Genomic DNA, 21,855 nt, shown 5'->3' on the forward strand with positions numbered 1-21,855 from the left:
CGACGTTCTCCAGCATGTCCAGTCAAGAAATTCCCACACTTGGAGCTATGCACATGAACGTTAGTTTCCCGGAGTGCAATGCAAATACAAAGGCTGTCAGATCAAAGTGAAGTACTCATCCACCTGAAATATTAATGGTTTCTCTCCCACATCTGCTGCCTGACCCACTGAGTGTATCCAGCCTCTTATTTCGAAATGCTGCATCTGGAGTATTTTGATTTTGGGTAGAAGATCGATGACGAGCAGATCCACTCCCAGACGGAGGCAGAACCAGTGAGGTCCAAATGTGCGACATCTTTGATGAACATTCATGAAATGAAGTGGCCAAACCAAACCACGTGCTTCACTTGTCCTCGCCACTGCCTGCTGTAGTGACAAACATTGACCGTCTGTGGGATGTGTATCCGGCTCTGTGAGATTGGGAACTGCCCCAGACCCTGCTCAGACGCTGATGAAAGGGTTGGTCATAGCTTATGCCCAGCACCTTCTCTCCTACAGACTCCAGAGGGTGGAACCCCTTGATGAGCACACTGCAGCTGAACAACACAATCCCTTCAGTGTTTTAGTCAGAGTAGGGGAATCAAAAGCCAGAGGACATAGTTTAAAGGTGAGAGGGGCAAGAATTAATAGGAACCCGAGGGGCTACGTTTTCACATAGTGGGTGATTGGTATATGGAACAAGCTGCCAGAGGAGCTAGTTTAGTTTAGTTTAGAGTTACAGTGTGGAAACAGGCCCTTTGGCCCACCGAGTCCATGCCGACCAGCGATTCCTGCACACTAACACTATCCTACACACACTAGGGACAATGTACAATTTTAGCAAGCCAATTAACCTACCAACCTGTATGTCTTTGGAGTGTGAGAGGAAACCGGAACACCCAGAGAAAACCCATGCAGGTCACAGGGAGAACGTTCAAACTCCATACAGACAGCAGTCAGGATCGAACCTGGGTCTCTGGCGCTGTAATGCAGCAACTCTACCGCTGTGCCACCAAGCCGCCCATTGTTGAGGCAGGTACTATAACAGCATTTAAAAGACATTTACACAGGTGCATAGATAGGAAAGGTTTAGAGGGATGTGGGCCAAAAGTGGGCGAATGGAGCATCTTGGCCAGCATGGACAAGTTGGGCCGAAGGGTCTATTTCAGCTCTATATGGCTCTAGCATACATGATAGCATCCAGATTTAATCGTGACATTCACCTTCATCCACTCCGATATGTCTTCAAACTCCTTGGGGTGGAAGATGGCATTTTTCAGTCTGGCGATGGGACCATCGTCGTCGACCAGGCGGCACTTGTTAAACTTGTCGCAGTAGCCCTGCTTCTTCCTGCAGGGAGAACCTGGTGGCAGGCTCCGCAGGGTCCCGTTGAAGTACCGCTGCAGTAGGGCAGAGGAAGAGCTGGCGCAGGTCTGAGCATCACCTGGAATCACACAGGTCACATCAGTTCCTGGTCCCATGGGAGCGGCAGAAGCCTACCCAACCTCGGTCTGCATCACTCTCCAATAGACTCTACCTTGACCCACGTTTCCACAGCTAATCCACACCTTAGTCCTCTCACTGAATTAAGATGCCAGGATCTTACTCCAGAACATACCAATTTACCTTTTGCGGAGTTCTCCGTGTCTATGCTAGGCATTCACAACACAAAGTTCATCCAATTAATCAAGGGACCCAGTTTGGCATATACTCCAGTCTGAACCCTACTCACTACACTTACCTCTACAATGACCCAACGTACCCCACTAACCCACACCTCAAAGCTTGAATCTTAAGAAGGGTCCAGATTTAAAACACTGTCTGTCCATTCCATTCAGAGATGCTGTTGAGTTCCTCCAGTCATTGTATTTTTTCCCTCAAATCTACAGGCTCTCCATCAAAGTTGCGTTGGGCCCTGGTGACATTATCTGCACTGAAAAACAGGAGTGCATTTTGCGGCCCTTCTGCCTTCAGTACAAATGGACATCGGAGGGTGAATGCCCTGGGAAACTTTAGCTGCCTATTCTATGTTGACATCTCATTCCACTGAAGCTCTTACTTATCCTCTGGGATGGGCTTTGGGTTCAGCTTTGACCCCTGGTCTTTTGTCTCCCGATAGGCTTTGTCCGTGGACCATATGAAGGTCTTGTTGAAGAGCGTTGACACATCCTGCCCTATCTGGTCTCTCCACCCAGTGCCTTTCACTGAGGCCACAAGAGAAAGGGTTGTCCTCTTGTAATCTGCAGCTGAGCCCTGGGAGGATGGAGTTCTGGGAAGCGCTCACTCCCTCCCTCCCTCCATCTCTGTAAATTCCATGCCCCATCCTTCAACCTCCAAACATCACACCCAACCCACCAACCCCACCCCTACTTCCCACTGCTCTTATTCCATCTCCCCTCCGCCCCTAACCTCCCGCTCTTCCCGTACCTGTCTTCTGGCAGCAGAGGTAACACTCCTCCTCAGTGGATTGGGTGCCGCAGCTGCACTGCTGCAGTCCATGCTGTATGCAGAGAGAACCCGAGCATTGCTGTGGAGTTGCAGGTGAGGATTTAATGCAGTGCATCACCAGCTCATCGCAGGTCGATTATTGCACGACACTGAGGTGATACTTCAAGCAATGGAAGCCTATTGTGTTTTATCAAAGGTTTCCAACCCTTTCCTGTTGCCCCCAGCTGATGTGTGGAACCCTGTGTGGTGGCCTCAAGAGCAAAGCAGCAAATAATGTTCATGATTTGTGGGAATACAGGAAAGAGCTCAGCACCATGGGGACGCCCAGTTTTGGGCTACTGCATCGGATCCTATGTCGAATCAGATCTGGGGCCGGATTCGTATCTGGAGCCGGTTCTGATCTGGAATTGGATCAGTCCTGGGGCTGGAACAATTATAATATTGATTTGGATCTGGGGCTAATTGGATCTAAATCTAAATGCTGATTTGGTTGTGAAGCCCGATTCAGATATGGGGCTATATTCAGATCTGACGTTGGGTATGATCTAGAACCAGATCGAATCTGGATTTGGGTAGATTGTGGGGACTGGACCAGGTTCAGATCATGGTCTGGATTGGATCTAGAGCTCGATCGGACCTGAGCTGGATTTGATCCAGAGCTGGATCAGGTCTGGAGCTGGATTTGTTCTGGACAGGGTTTGGGCCTGGGCCTGGATTGCTTCTGATGCTGCCACAGTTGTACCACAAACCCCACTGTTGTAGGTATGATGATAGAATCTGAGCTGTAATTCTGTGCTGTGATGAAAGGACTGTTCTGTATGCACCTTTACCATTGCCACGTGTTGGAGGGTGGTGTAGATAGGTCCATCATGCAGTACCTTCTCTCCCTGCTATGGACCTGGTCTGGCAGCTATCAGAGTTCAGCCAGTTCTGTCCGTGGTGGTCCTACAGGCTGCTCCTGGTGATGGACAGTGAAGTCCCCACCCAGAGAACATTCTGTGTTCTTGTTACATTCATTCCCACTTCCCAGTGTTATCCAATATGGAGGAGCACTGATTCGTCAGCTGAGAGAGGGCAGGAGGAGGCTTTCTGCCAATAATGAGGTCTGAAGTCAATGCAATGGCTCGGAGGACTACTCTCTCTTGCTTGTACACTGTACCGCCACCACCTATGTAGTTCTATCCTGATGTTTGTATAATTAGCCTGTGTGGCAGCTCTATCAGTTTAGAGAAAGGTCCTCAGATGTTTGCGAGGAGAACTCTGCCGGACTTTCTGAGCGGGTGTATCATTGTTACGTACACATCCAGTGCCTCTTTCAATGCCAGAGAGCCTGACTCCCGTAATGCTTTACCATAATTGAGTGACTTGTTGGTTCACCGCAATTCATAAGTTCATAAGTTCTAAGAGCAGAATTAGGCCATTCGGCCCTTCAGTTCTACTCCGCCATTCAATCATGGCTGATCTATCGTTCCCTCTCAACCCCATTCTCTTGCGTTCGCTCCACAATCCCTGACACCCGTACTAATCAGGAACTCTAGAACTATGCTGTCTGGTCTCACACACAGTCAATGGAACCCCAACTCTGATGAGATGAGCAAACCAGGTGGCTTTCTTCATATAAACTGGTGGCTTTAAGGAGGAGAGGGAACAGGAAGGGTAGACCCGAAGGAACTGCTCCTTGTGGAGCAAAAAGGTTGTGAAAAATCAACAAAAGATGTTCAAAATTCTGATGTAGCAATAAAGTACATGGTGAGAAGTGGCCTCCGTTGGCAGAATGGTTCTGACGATGTGATCCAACTTAAGATCAGCAGCAAAATAGCAAAATATCTAAGGAATGAGGCAGCGAGATACTGAGGCCTGAAACTGACTGCTTGAAAAGGGGGGGAAGAAGAGGAAGCATATCCTGAAACAACTTTCAAAGGAGATAATTGACATGCGAGTAAAGGAGTTAACCATGGGCCAGTGAAGAGAGCAGGACCACAGGACTAATTTGATTATTTCATTGCAGAGCTGGGACAGGGCAAGTTCATGGACGTTCAGTTCAGGATTTTACAAGACCATGAGCAAACCATAAAGTGCTGGACTGATTCGGTCTGAAGAAGGCTCCCGACCTGAAATGTTACCTGTTCAGTCCCTCCACAGATGTGGCCTGACTTGCTGAGTTGTTCCTCCAGCACTTTGTGTTTTGCTCAAGATTCCAGCATCTCCAGTTTCTAGTGTCTCCACTTTACAGAATCATTTCACCAAGCATCAGAGAGAATTTCCCCTGCTTTACTGCCCTCCTCCTCGCATTAATGCAGTCTGAATGTGAGATGCGAGTTAATATTTCCAAGCCGACAGAACCTGCAGTGTGGCAGGTCTTGGCAGCGGACGGCATAAACCAAGATCACATACTCACCCCATTCACACACAGCAGCAATCCCTGGTGGCAGAGGGTGTGGTTCTCTTTGGGAGAAGAGTCCGGGCAGGCAGGGCTCACTCCGTTGCAGTAGCTTTCAAAAGCACACTCGGTTTCTCTGCTGCACTGCTGCTGGTGAGTTGCCAGCACGCACTGGGGGCTGCAGCAGGGCCCCTGAGTTGGACTATAGGAGTAACGTAGTAAGTACAATACAGTGAGAATGCATCAAAATAGTCACAGGTATCCAATGATCAAAAGCACTGCAACTGTTCGCATCTGCATTAAGTCGCTGGCTGTGGGCTACAATGTGGGCTGATCCAACCCTTCTGCTGGATGTAGAGTCATACAGCATGAAAACAGGCCCTTCGGCCCAACTAGTCCATGCTGACCAAGATGTCCCATCTACACTAGTTACACATGCCTACATTTGGCCCATATATCTCTAAACCTTTCCTATCCAGGTACCTATCCAAATGTATTTTAAATGTTATTATAGTACTTGCCTCAATTGCCTCCTCTGGCAGCTCGTTCCATATAAGCACCACCCTCTGTGTGAAAGTGTTGCCCATCAGATTCCAACTAAAACTTTCCCCTCTCATTCACTGTACACTGACACCCACTGTACATGGACACCATATGTAAATGGACACACTGTACACGGACATACATCGTACATGGACACACTATACACTGACACACGGTACACTGACACATACGACCAAATGGAAGAGTTTGGCTGAGAGATGCCCCGCCCTCTGGTCAAGTGACCACAGAGCACCAACTGTTTGTGTGGAAGTTTCGGCAGCTCACCTGCAAAGGGCACCCGGCTTCAGCTTACAGGACACCTCGATGGGTTCTCTGGCACCATAGCAACAAGGGTCGTTGCTACTTTGACCAACATCACACTCCTCCCCTTCCTCCACCAACTGGTTGCCACAAATCGGCCTCCCACTCTCTGGAAGACAAGCAGAGATAACATGGTGTCGCATCGACCGACCGAACGCAGTGAAACCAGTGTGTGGGGCAGAGGGCTGGTGGAGCACTGGGCTGGTCCCAGATCCAGAAGATGGGGGACCTAATATACCTCAGCACTCAGCGCTCCTCACTCACTCCCTCAACACCTTACCTGCTCCCGCAACCTCCTCACTCACTCTCTCGACAGTCCTCATTTACTTCCTTCGCCACTCCTCATACTCACCTCGCCACTCCTCACTTACTCCCTCACCACTTCACACACTCCCTTCTCTTATTACTCCTCACACTCTCTCCCCTCGCCACTCACTTCCCTCTCTATTCCTCACGCTAACTCCCCAACACTCCCTCTACTTGGCCCTCCCCACCCAATCACTTCACTGCTCCTCACCCTCACTCCCCTTGCTAATCCTCATCCACTCTTCATACACCCTCCTCTCACTACTCCTCACTCCCTCCTCTCACTCACTCTCCTTGTCACTCCGTGCACTCCCTCCCTCACTACTCCTCCCATTCACTATGTCTGCAGACAGACCTGATGTGGGTATACAGGGTTACGAGGAGCATAGATAGTGTAGACAGTAACAACCTTTACCCCATGACAGATGCATCTAAGACCAGGAAGTACAGGCTTAAGGAGAGGGGCAGTAGGTTGAAAGGGTGTTTGAGAGATAAGTTTTACGCGCGGAGGATGGTTTGGGGTCAGAACCCACGGCCAGAAGGATGGGGAACCTCAGTATATTTCAGGAGTGCAATGAAGATACGAAGGCACGAATGCAACTGGCTAAATACTGGAAATGGGATGAGCGCGGAGTGGAATTATGAACTTATGAAGTGCAGATGGTACTCAGTATGCACCGGTTGGGCCGAAGGGCCTGCGCTATGCACTGCACTTCAAACTTCCTCGCCAGCTCCGGGTCACATTGAAACAACCCACCAAACAGTGTCGGGAACGATAAACTCTCCAAATAAATGGACTACAAAAAACACCAATTTGGTCTGGGCATTGGAGTCTTGGGAGGAGGTTTCTGTGGGAGACCCCTCTTCATCCCCTGGGGAATCCCACAGAGCCTCTGGCACTTTGCCCTGATGTCCGTGAGAGAGCTGTTGAACTGTAGCCCCCTTCTCTCTAAATGGAAGGTTGGATGGCCAGCTGTCTGTCCATGAGGGATCTGAACCCCACATCCTGGGCCTCCAGTGGAGCCTCGTCAGAGGCTTCCCCGCTCACCCGCAAAGCACTGGTCTTTCTTCACCATCAGCACCTTGCTGATGTACTGGATGGTACACGGGGAGAGTCTGTCGTTGTTATACTCAAGTGCATCGGAAGCGTAGGGATACATCAGGTAGTTTCCATCGTTCCTCTGGGAGGCTGAAGATTCCTCTGGGATGCACTCTTTCCCCTCGTCGTGCTGGGAAACAAAGACAGAACATTTCTGAAGTTGAAGTGAAGTTTAATTTATGTCACATTACAATGAAAAGCTTTTGTTGCATGCTAACCAGTCAGCCGAATGACAATACATGATTACAATCAAGCCGTACAAAACCAGATGTCACTTTAAATGCTGAACCAACCCTCCACCATCTCACCAATTTGGGAGAGTTTTTTTCCCCCTGGAGATTTGACAGAGGGTTAAAACTATGGCCTGTTCAAACAGAGTTATCAATGAGACACTGTCTACAGGAGCTGAGAGATCAATAACCCAAGACTCAGATCTAAAGAATGAAAGGCAGCCTGAAGGGAAGCATTTTCACACAGTTCAGTGTTGGAAATGCCCTTGTGGCTTCAGATCTACTGACACACATTCAAGAGCAAACTTCAAAGGGAAAAAAACAACAGTATTTGCTCCTTGTGATTGATGCCGCTGGTTTGAAGGTGATTTGGGGGTGATGTCACTTGGCTTTCTTATCCAGAGTTATTTGATTCCGTTGTTTGCGGCTCTCATTGCTAAAGTTTTGGGATGAAATCTCTCAATCAGGCAATTTAATCAAGAAAACGTGCTGTGCCACCACTCCAGTACCTGGAGTCCCCCACTCTTGGACCTCACTTCACCTCAGCAGCGAGTGTCATAACAGTGACACATATCATCTGCTGATGGCAGTTCAACCCCCACCCTGTCAGGGATGATGGGCGCTGAGCTCCATTCACTGCCCTCTGCTCCACCTATCCCGGAAGCCCAATCATCTCACAGGAGATGTGTAATGCGGCACAGTGGGGCAGCTGGTAGAGCTGCTGTCTCGCAACTCGAGTGCTGACTGTGTGGAGTTTGCACGTTCCCCCTTGTGACTGAGTGGGTTTCCTCTGAGTGCTCCAGTTTCCTCACATATCCCAAAGATGAGTGGGTTTGTAGGTTAATTGGCTACTGTAAATTGCCCCTACTGTTTCGGGACTGGCTAACATTGAACTAGTGTGAAAGAGTGATGAATGAATGAATGGGTGATCGATGCTCGATGTGGACTTGGTGAGCTGAAGAGCCTGTCTCCATGCTGAATCTCTAAACTAAACTAAATGTCACCAGCATCCACTAATTCGGGAAATCCTGACACCCTCTGACCTTCACAACTCAGTTATCTGAATGTAACCCCTTTCTCCCGATCTCAGTTTGGTGAATCTGATATTCCCCTATTACAATTATAACCCCAAAGGATAGTTGTGATACACATATACTCACAGGGGATCCCAGACTGTGACCGAGTTCATGAGCCAGGGTGATGTGGACCATTCTCGCAGGAATCTGCACACCATACTTCTGCAGTGTGATCAAGCCAGTGTTGTGTGTGCGAGAACAGATCCCACCAGAATCTCCTGAGAGTCGGGGAGAAGGACAGAACATGAAGCTCTGTACAGTACATCACAGGAACATGCCCTATAGCCCACCGGGTCTCTGCTGAACACGTTTCCTGCTCAAACTAAAGGGTAACGGATGCATCCCCTCTGGGGAATGCGCGACAGGGGAGCAACTTTCAGCAAGCTAGTTCAGCGGTGAAAGAAGGAAGCATATTCCTTGTGGGTAGTTGAAGAGGTCCAGAGATTCCCCATTCAGAGAGCAGTTCATTCTGGGTATTAACTGGAGTTTGACGACCACACACGCACATAAACACACACACATAAACACACACACACATAAACACACACATAATGACACATACACATAAACCCATATGGACACACACATACACATACACACAAATATACCCATAAACAGAAGCATAAACACACAAACACCACTTGCAAACAAAAACCTAAAGTATAGGAAAAGCTCAGCAGGTCAGGCAGCACCTGAGGTTATCAAAAGATGTAGTGTTTTAAACATTCCTAAGTTTATCAGAACTGAGAAAGAGATAAGTAAGTTAATGTGGAGGCAGTGAAATGCGGTTGAACCTGAGGGGATGTTTCTGACCATTTCCTCCCAGCTGAAGGCAGCTCAGTGCCAGATTGAGATGCAGCCTTGGGCTGGGGAAGGTGCTTGAGCCCCTCGGGTGGGCTCTGAAGGCAGGTTCTCTTAAGTCAGGGAGCTGGGGCTTGGTGCTAACCATTAACGTCACAGCCTCTCCCACAGCTCAGTCGGCTGCTCCTGCTGTGTCCCTGGGGATTGTGTTCCTGCATGCTCCCCTTCACAGTGACTCTACTACCAGCTTCGGACAAACCTACCTGTCTTTGCCAGCCAGGCCACTCCCAGGATGCCGTTGTAATCGCGGTCTGACAGGAGGTAGGACAGACAGTATTCACTCCAGTCTCTCTTGGAGAACAGTTCCAGGAGTTTGTCCACACTGATGAAGCGTCCATGGAGGGGGTTGGTTTCATTGTATTCGGAGTCAATCTATAGTTCAACAGTCCAAAGTACAAGCATGAAAAGAAAGATCTGTCTCTAAAGAGGTAATAAACCCAGCGATTTTATGAGCGAAATGTAACAACATAACATAACAATTACAAAGCAATACTACAAAACATCGCAAGTGGCATAATGACTATATTCTTGGGATCTCACATCAGCAGCAATAGGTTGCTCCTACAGGAACTCTACAGCAAACACATCTTGTGAAAGGAAGAAATAAATTACCTGTACATGATACCAGAGGTATGAACCTTCCCATTCTGGATGTCTCAATAGTTGCCTAAATAATGGTACTCACCACCAATTTCTTCACCTTGAAATTTATTTGACGTATCCCTGCAAAGTTCACATTTTCATATATTTCATTCACTGCCTTCATATAACTTGAAATCTGGGGGAAGCAAAAACATTATGGGTGGGTGAAATTGAGACATTGAATCTTGAGCATAACACAAAGTGTTGGAGGAATTCAACGGCCCAGGCAGCATCTATGGAGGAGCTGGCCAAGCAATGGGTTGGGTCAGGACCATTCAGGTCCGGTTAAACATTTTCTCAACAAGTGCCTTGCTTGTTTCACATTGAGATTTTTGGGTGTTACTGAGGTTGCAATGCGTGACCGGTGCTGATTTTGATCAACGTTACTTGCCATTGGGCTCAATTGAAGACTTGTGACCGGCATGGATGCTTGTTGCTTGAAATCGGGCAATGTTACATGATGGAAATTTGCTTCTGATTGATATTCAAAGATTAAGATTGAATAGTGATTAAAAAGCATCTCTGCCCACATCAGTCCAGATATGTCCCACTAACGTGAAAACGTCAAGCTGCAAGTTCTCAGTCACTAACTAAGCAAGAGGTTAATTCAGCTATGCCAGCTGCAGACAGCTGTCCTGAAACCCTCCTCTAAACATCTGCTGCTGTCATCCTACCCTACATCACATTTGCTGCCACAAACAGCTACAAGTATTTATATGAAGCAGTGCTTTTGTTTAGATTTTCATGAAATTCCCCTAGAGTTTGTTTTCCTGTGAAATGTATCCTATGTCTGCAGGGCACAGTCTAAGGCCAAAGCCATCTACAAAGGCGCACCAGTAACTTGGGGCTCATCTTGCTGGGATATCATTGTGGCTGTGATATCAATGTGGATGAGATACTGAAGTTGCTGATATATCAGTGTGACAGAAATATTGATGTTGCTGAGATACCAATGTGAACGAGGTATCATTGTGGATGCAATATGAGTGCAGCTGAGAAACTGCTACTATTATATTGATGTATCTGAGGGACTGAAGAAGTCTGAAGAAGGGTCCCAACGCAAAATGTCACCCTATCCATGTTCTCCAGAGATGCTGCCAGACCTGCTGAGTTACTTCAGCACTTTGTATCCTAAGTTATAGATATTGGTGTTCTTTCAATGATTGTTGACTGACTGGTCTTTGCTTCCTTTGACAGACTTCCTTGGACAGGCTAGATGCAGGAAGATTGTTCCCGATGTTGGGGAAGTCCAGAACAAAGGGTCACAGTTTAAGGATAAGGGGGAAATCTTTTAGGACCGAGATGAGAAAAAAAAAATTCACACAGAGAGTGGTGAATCTCTGGAATTCTCTGCCACAGAACGTAGCTGAGGCCAGTTCATTGGCTATATTTAAGAGGGAGTAACATGTGGCCCTTGTGGCTAAAGGGATCAGGGGGTATGGAGAGAAGGCAGGTACAGGATACTGAGTTGGATGATCAGCCATGATCATATCGAATGGCAGTGCAGGCTCGAAGGGCCGAATGGCCTACTCCTGCACCTATTTTCTATGTTTCTATGTTTCCTTACTTCCTCTGCAACTCCTTCCTTGTGTGGCATTGTCACAGTTCTTTACCCCTCTCATAAGATCACGAGGGGAACTGATTGGGTGAATGTACAGTCTTTTACCCGGGGGGGGGGGGGAATCAAGAACCAGAGGACGTTGTCTAGAGAGAGGAAACAATTGATAGGAACCTGAGGGGCAGTTTTTTCACTCAGAAGGTGGTGGGTGAAAAAAATGGACCGAGCTGTCAGAGGAAGTGGTTGAAGCAGGTAAAAGAATAACATTAAAAGACACTTGGACAGGCACATGGATAGAAAATGTTTATATGGATGTGGACCAAATACAGGCAAATGGGACTAGCTTAGATGGGGGCATCTTGGTCGGCATGGACAAGTTGGGCCGAAGTGTCCGTTTCCATGCTATATGACACAATGACTCTCGTGGTTACACACTAAGGTGTGTGTAATTTCACCATATGTGCTGGCTGTGGTCAGATTTACCCTTCTACGTACAGTGTCAGACTAGGTGTAGGGGTGTGCTGGTGGTGGTGCTGCCTGATGCTGGACGGGTGCTGACAGGAACCCTGTTGCTACCTGTGCCGTGACGCTCTTGCTGTCGCCCAGCCGCTTGGTGTAAAGGTGGTCAGCGTACAGGTGCAACAGGCAGGTAGTCCGACTGTATTCAACACTCCGCTTTGGTCTGGAATCCAGGGCCTCCTGTGAAACCAAAAGGATGAATTAGAAGCTCCAAGTGTGCACAGCACTTTGTTCAGAGAAATCAGTGGGCACAACCTATAAAGTAGGCTGGAGAATGAACTGTAGGCATTGGGCACTGCGAGAGGACCGAGGCTGATGGTTTCTCTGAGGATGCGGACAGAGTGAAGACTGTCAGATGCTGATTTAAACCGAAGATAGACACAAAAAGCTGGAGACTGCTCCCTGGGTTACTGTCGATACAACAACAGAAATAGAAGCACCACTTCTTTATTTGACGTATCCCTGCAAAGAGGCATTTTGCCCATCATACCCAAGCCTGGGCTCCTGGTTACTTTCACCTGCCAGCTCTTGATTTGTGGCCCTCGGGAGCTCATCTCTGCACTGTTTTCATACAGTGACATTTCCTGCCTGCTGGACCCTCTCAGGCAGCGAGCTCCCAAACCTACGCCTTGATGAGTGGAGATTTTTGGGCCATTCCTTTTTAAACCTCCCATACTATTTAATTTAAGCCTGTGCTCCACAGTGTACACCAAAGTTAAATGTTTGCACACCAGGAGTGAATCCCTCCTCAATCGCCTTATCCAAGATAAACAATCCAGATTTGTCAGCCTATCCTGGGATCTAAAAGACTACAGTCCTGGCAACATCTGGCACATCTGTACAAATCCTCATCATCTCTATTGCCAATGCACCTTGTCACGAGAGAGAACGATACATAGTGCTCCACCTGTTGAATAACTATAGTTCCACCAGCATGTTTGTTACTAATTTGTTAAAGAAGCGGGCACCACTGGCAAGACCATTGCCCATCCCTGGAGAAGTTGGTGAGACACCTTCTAGAATTACTGCAGTTCTTCCAGTAAAGAGGGCAACCATAATTCAGTTGGGGAGGAAGTTCCAGGATTTGAACCCGGCGTCGATGTCACATATCAAGATGGTGTGTGATCCGGAGATGGACCTGTAGGTCGTGATCATGGCGGTATGGAGGCCCATGCAGCCCATCGAGTACCTGTCCACACGTCCCATTTTTCAATGCTTGGCTTGTAACCTACAATACCTTGATATTTCTCCTTGAGTCATAGTCGTACAGGTCCCATGGCCCAATTCAGGCACCCGACCAAGACACCTCATGTAAGCTAGTTCCATCTGATCATAAATAAGACACCAAAAGCTGGAGTAACTCAGCGGGACAGGCAGCATCTCTGGAGAGAAGGAATCCCTCTCTCCAGAGATGCGGCCTGTCCTGCTGAGTTACTCCAGCTCTTTGTGTCTATCTTGCAGTTCCTTCCCACACACCCCATCTGACCATGCCTGGCCCACATTCCTCTGCATCTTTCCTGTCACTATACCTGTCCAAATGACTGTAAATGCTGTTATACCAGATGTCAGCATTTTACTGGTCTATAGCTCCCAGGTATTTCTTTGCAACCTTTAAATAAAAATACAATTTAGGCACTGGACCCAGGTCTCATGTAAGGACTTTGCTACATCCAAATTGTGAGTTGGTGTTGCGTGCTCCGTTTGGTTTTATCTTTGTCTTTCATTACTTGATGGCTTTGACCCACTGGGCCACGGCAGTGGGCAGAGAACAGTCACATTTATCTGAGGTCAAACTGGAGGACGGCAGATGAGTGGAGGAGATGGGTTTTACTGACAACCCAGTGGTTCATGTTCAGTGTTACTGACTAGTTTATCTTCAAATTCCAGATCATGTAATTAATTAGTGTGGTAATTCCCATCATCCCATCCTTGGGAGGCACTTTGGCTGAATCTCCCCACTCACAGACCTAACCTGCTCCCCCCTCCCATACCCCACAGCCCAATTCTGTACAAATGTAAAGCACTTTGGCCAACGAGAGTTGTTTTTTAAATGTGCTATATAAATAAAAGTGACTTGACTTGACTTGACAATTCGGCAGAAATCCGAGCCTTGAATACCAGAGAAAGCTGCTGGCAATGGTGCCTCATGGAATCACTTGCCTGTGGTGATGACTCTTGGAAATCCTGATAACGACAAAGCACAGACCGACTCAGGCAGCTAGGGCCTTGGCTTTGAAGGTGGGAGGCGTCTGAAATGGCAATAGATCAGAGAATCTTAGATTAAATAGCTTAGCTCAGAGCCTGGCTATAAACACCAAACACAGCTTGCACTTCCAGAGAAGAAGCTGAATGCAAAACATCACTGACACACATTTCAGAGTTTGTCCTGAAACACATTTCAATCCTAGACTGGACGTGGACAAAAACACAGGCTCTTTATAAGCTGCTCTTCTGCAAGAAATATTCTTGCCTCTACTCCACACAAAACATTGGGTCCCATTCTGATGCCTCATGTGTTGGGGCAATGTCAGCTTCACGTGCACTGAGGTACAGTGAGAAACTTTTGTTTGCATGCTATTCAGTAAAAAAAAGACTCTTCATGAGTACAATTAAGCCACCCACAGTGCAAAGATAAAGGATAAAGATTTCAATATTTAGTGCAAAGATATTACACTGAAGTCCGATAAAGTCAGATTAAAGAAAGTTCAAAGGTATCCCATAAGATAGATGGGAGGTCTGTCTGTTCAGTTGCCAGATAACAGCTGGAACAAAACTGTCCCTGAATCTGGTGGGTTGCATTTTCAAACTTCTGTATCTCTTTCCGGGGTGAGACTAGTCCTTGATGATGCTGACAGCCTTGCCGAGGCAGTGTGAAGTATAGATGGAGTCGACGGAAGGGAGATTGGTTTGTGTGTTATGTTTCACCTAGTCAGCAAAACGGGAACCTGTGCTTCAGAATCAGAGGTATACGATCAAGAGGCCATCCTCCCTCAAGTCTGCTTTGTCATTTAGCTAGAGCATGGCTGATCTCCTCGGTGCTATTTTCCTGCTCTATTCCCATTTCTCTTGGTTGACTAAACATCCAGTGATCTATCAATATCTGCAATGAACCCGGTGACTGAACTCCGGGGTAGAGAATTCCCCGGATCTGCCACCTAGTGTGATGACATTTTTCCTCATCCCAGTTGTAAATAGCCTGCCTCATATCCTGAGACTGTGACCAGAGGTTCTAGTGGAAGCATTGGCCCAGCTGTTATCAGAAAACTGAACCACCCTACCAACAACTGGAGAGCAGTCCTGAACATGCCGAGTTGATTGCATTCGTCGAAACAAGGGCGGACCACGTGAAGGTTGCAATCTTCCACCCCGTGGTCACCTCTCATTATTCCAAACTCTCGTCCAGCCTGCTCAATCCCTGCACATAAAACAGATCTGCCATCACAGAACAAGTCAGCTGAACCTTCACTGCCTCTACACACAGTCAGTATATCCTCCCCCAGGTAAGAGATTAAAACTGCAAGCGCAACTCCAGGTATGATCTCACCAAGGCTGTCTCTAATTGCTGGATATGTCACGTAACTCTCGACTCTTGCATTCAAATAATCCCTCAATTAAAGCCAACGTACTGCTTGCCTTCCTAAATCACTTGTTGCACCTCCATGTTAGATTCCACAGTACACAGAAAACCCAGGACCCTTCAAATATTGACACTACCCAATCTCTCACCATTTAAAAAGTACTCAGCATTTATGGTTCTCCAGTCCATGTGGATGGCTTTCCATTCTACACCACCTGCCCATGTTATGGCCTACTCCACTTCATTAATTTATCCCCTGGAACCCTCCTCGTCTCTTGATTCACGATTGATCAGTGTGCAGATGGTATTGTTTGAAACAGGCTGTGGTGCAGAGTGAAGCCCCTGTCCCACTTAGGAAACCTGAACGGTAACCTCTGGAGACGTTGCGCCCCACCCAAGGTTTCCGTGCTGTTCCCGGAGGTTGCAGGTGGTTGCCGGAGGTTGCAGGTAGTGGAAGCAGGTAGGGAGACTGACAAAAACCTCCGGGAACCGCAAGGATACCTTGGGTGGGGCGCAAAGTCTCCAGAGGTTTCTGTTCAGGTTTCCCAAGTGGGACAGGGGCATGAGTCTTTACCCTGAGGTTTTCGAATCTTCTCCCTGTAGACATCTGGTGGAAATCCTCATTTAGTTTAGTTTAGAGATACAGCAAGGAAACAGGCCCTTTGGCTCACAGAGTCTGCGCCAACCAACACTCACCTGTACACTAGTTCTATCCGACATACTAGGGACAATTTACAGAGGACAATTAAACTACAAACCTGCACATTATTGGAATATTGAAGGTAACCGGAGCACCTGGAGGAAACCCACGAGGACACAGGGAGAATGTGCAAACACCGTATAGACAGCACCCCTAGTCAGAATCTAACCCAGGTCCCTGGCGCTTTAAGACAGCAACTCCAAGGCTGCGCCACGTACCTCAACACCAAGGACGCTGGCTGATCGTGATGCCACTGACTACTGAAAGCTTCTTTACTTCCCTGGTGTAGGTCTCCTGGGGCCAATGTTGCACATATTTATCTATTCACCCTTTTAGGATCTAGGTGTTGTCGGAATGGCGGCTTTGTTACTCATTCCTTGTTGGTCACCTTGAACGACTGCAGTCCTTCTGGTAAAAGTGCCCATATTGTGCTGTCGGGAAGGGAGTTCCAATGATAATGAGGAAACTGCGATATATTCATGAGTCAGGGTGATGCATGACTGGAGGGGTGGTGTTCCCATGCACCTGCTGACCCGGCTGTTCATGATGGCTGGACTGTGGGTTTGGCAGGTGATGTTGGAGTAGAGCATTTTGCACACAGTAGTCACTGCACCACACTGCCGGTGGAGTGTGTGTGTGTGTGTGTGTGTTCAGGCTCGTTGATGGTTGCCAAGTGTGGTTTGTACTAGGTGGTGTTGGAGCTGTGGCTGCACTCGTCCAAGTAGGTGAGAGGTTTTCCATCACACTCTTGACTTTGGAAGACAGTGAAAGAGCCTTGGAAGGTCAGCGGGTGAGTCACCAACTGATGCCAAGACTTTGACCGACTCACGTAACCTCTGTATTCATGTTCAGTTTCTGGTCAGTGGTGAGCCGAGGATGTTGATCATGGGGAACCTAGTGATGGTAATGTCATTGAATTCAAGAATTCAGTGGTTAGTTTTGTGGTTATTTGCTGGTTTTCTACCAATGTCTGAATGTGGTCTGGGTCTTGTTGGAAGGAAAAGTTGGGCTCCCTCATTTGCTGAGGAGATGAATGGAATCAAACGCTGTGTAGCCAACAGTGAACTTCTTCCTTTCTGACCTTCTAAGTATACATAAGAAATAAAAACACCAGCAGGCCACTCGGCCCATCATATTGCTCCTCAGATCCTTTTTAAATCTCTCCACTGTCACTTTAAATCTATGCCCTTCATTATAAGACTCAGCTACCCTGGGTGAAAAGATTGTGGCCATTCACCTTATCTATGCTCTTCATTATCTTCTCTGTAAGGTCACCACCAAATCCCCTACATGTCAAGGCAAAAAGATCCAAACTATACAGCCTCTTCTTATAACTAATTGTAACCAACCCAGTAACATTCTAGTGAATCGTCTTGTACTGTTTCCAGTTTAATGACACCCTGTTCTGGCCGGGGAGGTGGTCTTGGCATGTTTGGCGCTGGCAGGAATCCCAAGCCTGTGGCAGCTGTGTGGGGAAAGGACGTAGGTACACAGGACCCCAGCATGTCCCCGCAAGCCCCAGCCCACTGTGATTCAGCCTCACTGGATTATCCTGCCTGGTCAATGGGCCTGGGACAGAAAGAGCAACACCTACATAGTGCCTTCTGTAACTGCAGGACAAACCAAAGCATGTTAAACCTGCCAAAATATATCTGCAGTGAACCCCTTTAACGTATGAAGGAATCTGCAGCCAGCTTGTGCATAGAAAGATCCAAATAACATCAACATTGTAATGGCCAAATTATATTGGCGGTGTCCACAGTTCCTGGGTACCAGGTTCAATCCTTACCTCTGGTGTTGTCAGAGTGGATTTTGCAAGTTCTCCCTGTGACCATATGGGTTTCCACAGGGAGCCCTAGTGTCCTTCCACATCCCAGAGACTTGTGAGGAAGATAACATAGCATCAGTACGCAGTTAGTGTAAATGTGTGCAGACTCTGTGGGCAGACAAGGTGTTTACATGCTGTGTGACTCTATTAATTGTGCGGGTGAAGCATGCTCATTAGTGGTAAAACTCATCAGCGGTACCACAAATAATGCCTTGGCTCCTTTTTGTCTGCCAGTATGCTGGTGTATTGTTTCATCTGGTAAGTGATCCTCCCGAGCACCCAGTATCTGCAGTGGGATTGAATCTTGGGGGCTGGACCTTGGGCAGTGCGAATGCTCGTCAAATGCCCATGGTTCTGGGGAGGACCGCACCCATCGATGGTGGAGTGGGAAGACACAGCTGGAAGCTCGGCCCTTCAGTTCGCACTGAAGGGATCACAAGGACGGAGCTACTGGGAAGGAGCTGTAGGTGTGGTATGCGAGGAGTGTGGGACAAAGGGAGAGTAAACCGGGGTAATGCCCACAGTGCCTTAAAGATAGACTGCAGGAGGTGTCCCCGGGGCACAAAGATGGCCAGGAGGAGAGGGACGTTGGATCGCGGGAACCACTCCAATACATCGATCGCACAGGCCAACTGGACTTTAGACTTTGAATAATTATAATTATATTACAAAAATATTTGTTATATATATGCAAAAAGTGCAGTTGCATATGAGACAAATGAAGCTCCATTGAACTATTGGCAATGCAGTCCCACAAGATGCAGAGGCTTCTGCTTCTCTGGAGAGCTGCAAACACATGGAGGGGTGTTGGTCAGTATTGACAGCGGCAGAGGCGGGTAATGGAGCCTCCCCTCACCCCCTCGCACCCCGCTCCATGTGCGTATCCAAGATGTCCGCTCGCCGATCGCGAGTAAAGGGGAGGAGAGTGGCTGGTACCCACGGCAACCAAAGGGTTAACGGTCCTGCGCGGTTGCTGGGTGATGGAATTCTGGGCAATTCCAGGGAGTATTAACTTGATGGCAGTTTGCCACTTGCAAATACTCGCACTGTGTGCTAACTTGTTCGCTCAGAATTAAAAATGCAACTTGCTGGCCCTGCCAACCAGCTCACGCAGCTCATCCAATGGCAGAGAGTCACCCGATGACCAGACGGGCAGGGCAGACCAATCGTCAGGTGCCGCAGCTCCCTGTGAAGAAAGCTCGGAGGTCTTTATAGTTTGTTGACCCTCAGGTCATACACACCCACAACTTGCCCATCAGCTTCCTCTCCCAGAGTCTCCACGAAAGGACTCGCACTGTGTTGCTCTGTTTGCTCTCTTTCGCTTTGAGTTCTCGCTGAGATTCATTTACACAGCCTCCAATTAGACCTACTCCCTGCTCATGTCCCACATGACAGATTCGACAGATTTAATAAAGTTTCTATTTAATCTATTTCTCTTCACCTTTGGGGGGTTTAATGCAGATCACAGCAACATCTTACATTAAACCTTGCCACGTTATGAATACCAGCCGCTCTCCCAGGCATGCCCGTCTATTAAATGTAACCTGTTTTAATAGTACTATATTAAAAATATCATGGGTGTACTTCTCTGAATAAGCAAAGTTACATGTTGAAATCTCAGTGCAGAAGGTGAGATAAAGGATGGAGGTGGGAAAGGTGAACTGTGTGAGGGGTGGTGCTGAGAAGCTGCTGAGCTGCAGGTTGGGACTGACGGAGGGAGGTTGTGAATAGTAGGGTTACTGGCGGTCAAATCCATCCAGCACACACAGGACTCTGCATTACACCCTGCATTCACACGGGTCACGCAGTGCACAGGAACTCCTGGTTGTGTGGCAACTGCTGACAAATGCTCCCTTTGTTAGGTCGGAGCCTTTCCCTGCATGAGCGTGGAGCTCGTCGGAAGGTGTCAACACCCGGCAAGGCTCTCTCCTCTCGGCTGGATCAGGGCTTCAAGTCCAAGCACAGAAACAGGCACAAAATATCTACAAAGCTGGAGTAACTCAGTGGGTCAGGCAGCATCTCTAGAGAAAAGGAATAGGTGACGTTTCAGATCGAGACGCTTCTTCAGACACGTTTTGGGTCGAGACCCTAACACACAAAATCTAGTGTTGTTCTATCAGTCACCCCCCTCCAACAAGATATTAAAAAGAGGAAACAGCACTATTCTTGCTAGGTGTAAAAGATGCCCAAAGAAGAAAGTAAAGGACTCCCAGTGTCCTGACCAACTTTATTCCTCGGCTAAGGCAGAATATCTCTTCATAGCCCTCTTACTGTGCACAATCTGCACAGAATACGGAAGGCCTCGAAGCTAAGGGCCTTCATTCAAACCCTCACAATCCCTGTCAGGTTCTCATCTGGGTTTCCCACTGGAAACATCATGCATATTTACCTCAACCACTTCCTATGGGAACAAGGCCCACATTTGAACCTCTTCCTGAATAAATACATTTCTATCTAGTTTGATTTGTGGAAACAAGGAACGGAAAATGTTGGTTTAGAAAAGGCACAAAGTACAGGAGTAATTCAGCGGGTCAGGCAGCATCTTTGGAGAACATGGATAGGTGAAGTTTTGGGTTGTGGCCCTATGTCAGACTTGAAACTCATTTCAGTCTAAAGAAGGGCCCCGAGCTGAAACATTGCCTATTCGTGTTCTCCAGAGATGCTGCCTGACCTGCTGAGTTACTCCAGCACTTTGAACAAAAAAAGGCCACAGTTTGTGGTTTATTAGTGGCTGTCATTTATCAGCAAGCTCAGCTTTGTATTTTTGGAAAATTCATCTGACACATTTTTGCATTACAAAATTGATCATCATCCACCCAAAGCTTTTTGTGGCATGATCAGATTGGGCCCCTTTACAGTGCCCTCAAGTCCCTGTTGCTTCAGAGGATTAGATGAAGTTGTATTGATGTTGATGTCTGCTGTGTCGTCTCACATGTTTATCAAGATAATTCAGCACCGGACAGCCCAAGAGGAAAACATGTGCTGAGGTTTTCTCCATATATACATGGATTCATAGGTTTATATGCAGCGTAGAAAGAGGCCTTTCTGCCCAACTCATCCTTGCCAACTAAGATACCCATTCAGGCTAGTCTCATTCCCTTGATATCTTTCAGGGACACCCATCTCCTTTTTATCAACTCCCCTCCCCTGTCCTTTACAGCCCATATTTCTCTCTCCAGTTTCACATTTCACTCCTGCTCTCCATAGATGATATCTCCTTTTCAATTCTAGCCTTTGTCACTTATTCCACCCGTCTGTCGCAGGTGCCCGCTCACCTGTATCCACGTCACTTGCCAGGCTTTGTCATAACGCCACCTCTTCTTTCCAGCTTTCTCTCCCCTATTCTTAGTCTGGAGAAGGGTCCAGACCACAAATGTTGCCTGTCCATTCCCTCCATAGACACTGCCTGGCTTGCTGAGTTCCTCCAGCACTTTGTGCTTTGATCAAAGGGACCTGGCCGGCTCAGGGAGCACAGTTTTACCTGGGATAGGGAATCATAGGGAGCAACTTGCCAAGAGAAATGTTCAGACTGACACTGATAATTTGGAGAAACAATAGAATAATGGAGAGCTTGTCTCTTGCCCCCTGAGAACTACAACCCCACTATTCACACAAAGCCACCAAACATGAACTTTATTTTTTGCTCGACATGAAGATCAAGGGTACGTTCAAATCAAAACAAGAACAAAGAATTTGTAGGAACTTCTTTTGAAAACTGGAGTCCTTGGTGCAATGCCAAACCAAAATGCAGCGACTTGTATGAAGACTTGGTCATTTGGCAATGATGT

At 47.6% G+C, this 21,855-nt stretch overlaps 1 protein-coding gene across 1 annotated transcript in view; it reads right to left on the reverse strand.

Moving 5' to 3' along the window:
• The window catches only part of LOC116989408 (disintegrin and metalloproteinase domain-containing protein 10-like), a 33,521-nt gene that overhangs the window by 2,299 nt on the left and 9,367 nt on the right, over positions 1-21,855 (reverse strand). Inside the window, exons 5-14 of the mRNA XM_033046761.1 lie at positions 14,123-14,211; positions 12,020-12,142; positions 9,929-10,021; positions 9,447-9,615; positions 8,467-8,600; positions 7,026-7,206; positions 5,636-5,780; positions 4,826-5,009; positions 2,407-2,506; positions 1,203-1,423 (exon numbers count right to left, since the gene is read on the reverse strand). Of these exons, the coding sequence (XP_032902652.1) occupies positions 1,203-1,423; positions 2,407-2,506; positions 4,826-5,009; positions 5,636-5,780; positions 7,026-7,206; positions 8,467-8,600; positions 9,447-9,615; positions 9,929-10,021; positions 12,020-12,142; positions 14,123-14,211 (1,439 nt within the window). The remainder of the gene's footprint in view (positions 1-1,202; positions 1,424-2,406; positions 2,507-4,825; positions 5,010-5,635; positions 5,781-7,025; positions 7,207-8,466; positions 8,601-9,446; positions 9,616-9,928; positions 10,022-12,019; positions 12,143-14,122; positions 14,212-21,855) is intronic.

Source organism: Amblyraja radiata, chromosome 29 (genome assembly GCF_010909765.2).
Source record: "Amblyraja radiata isolate CabotCenter1 chromosome 29, sAmbRad1.1.pri, whole genome shotgun sequence".
NCBI lineage: Eukaryota > Metazoa > Chordata > Chondrichthyes > Rajiformes > Rajidae > Amblyraja > Amblyraja radiata.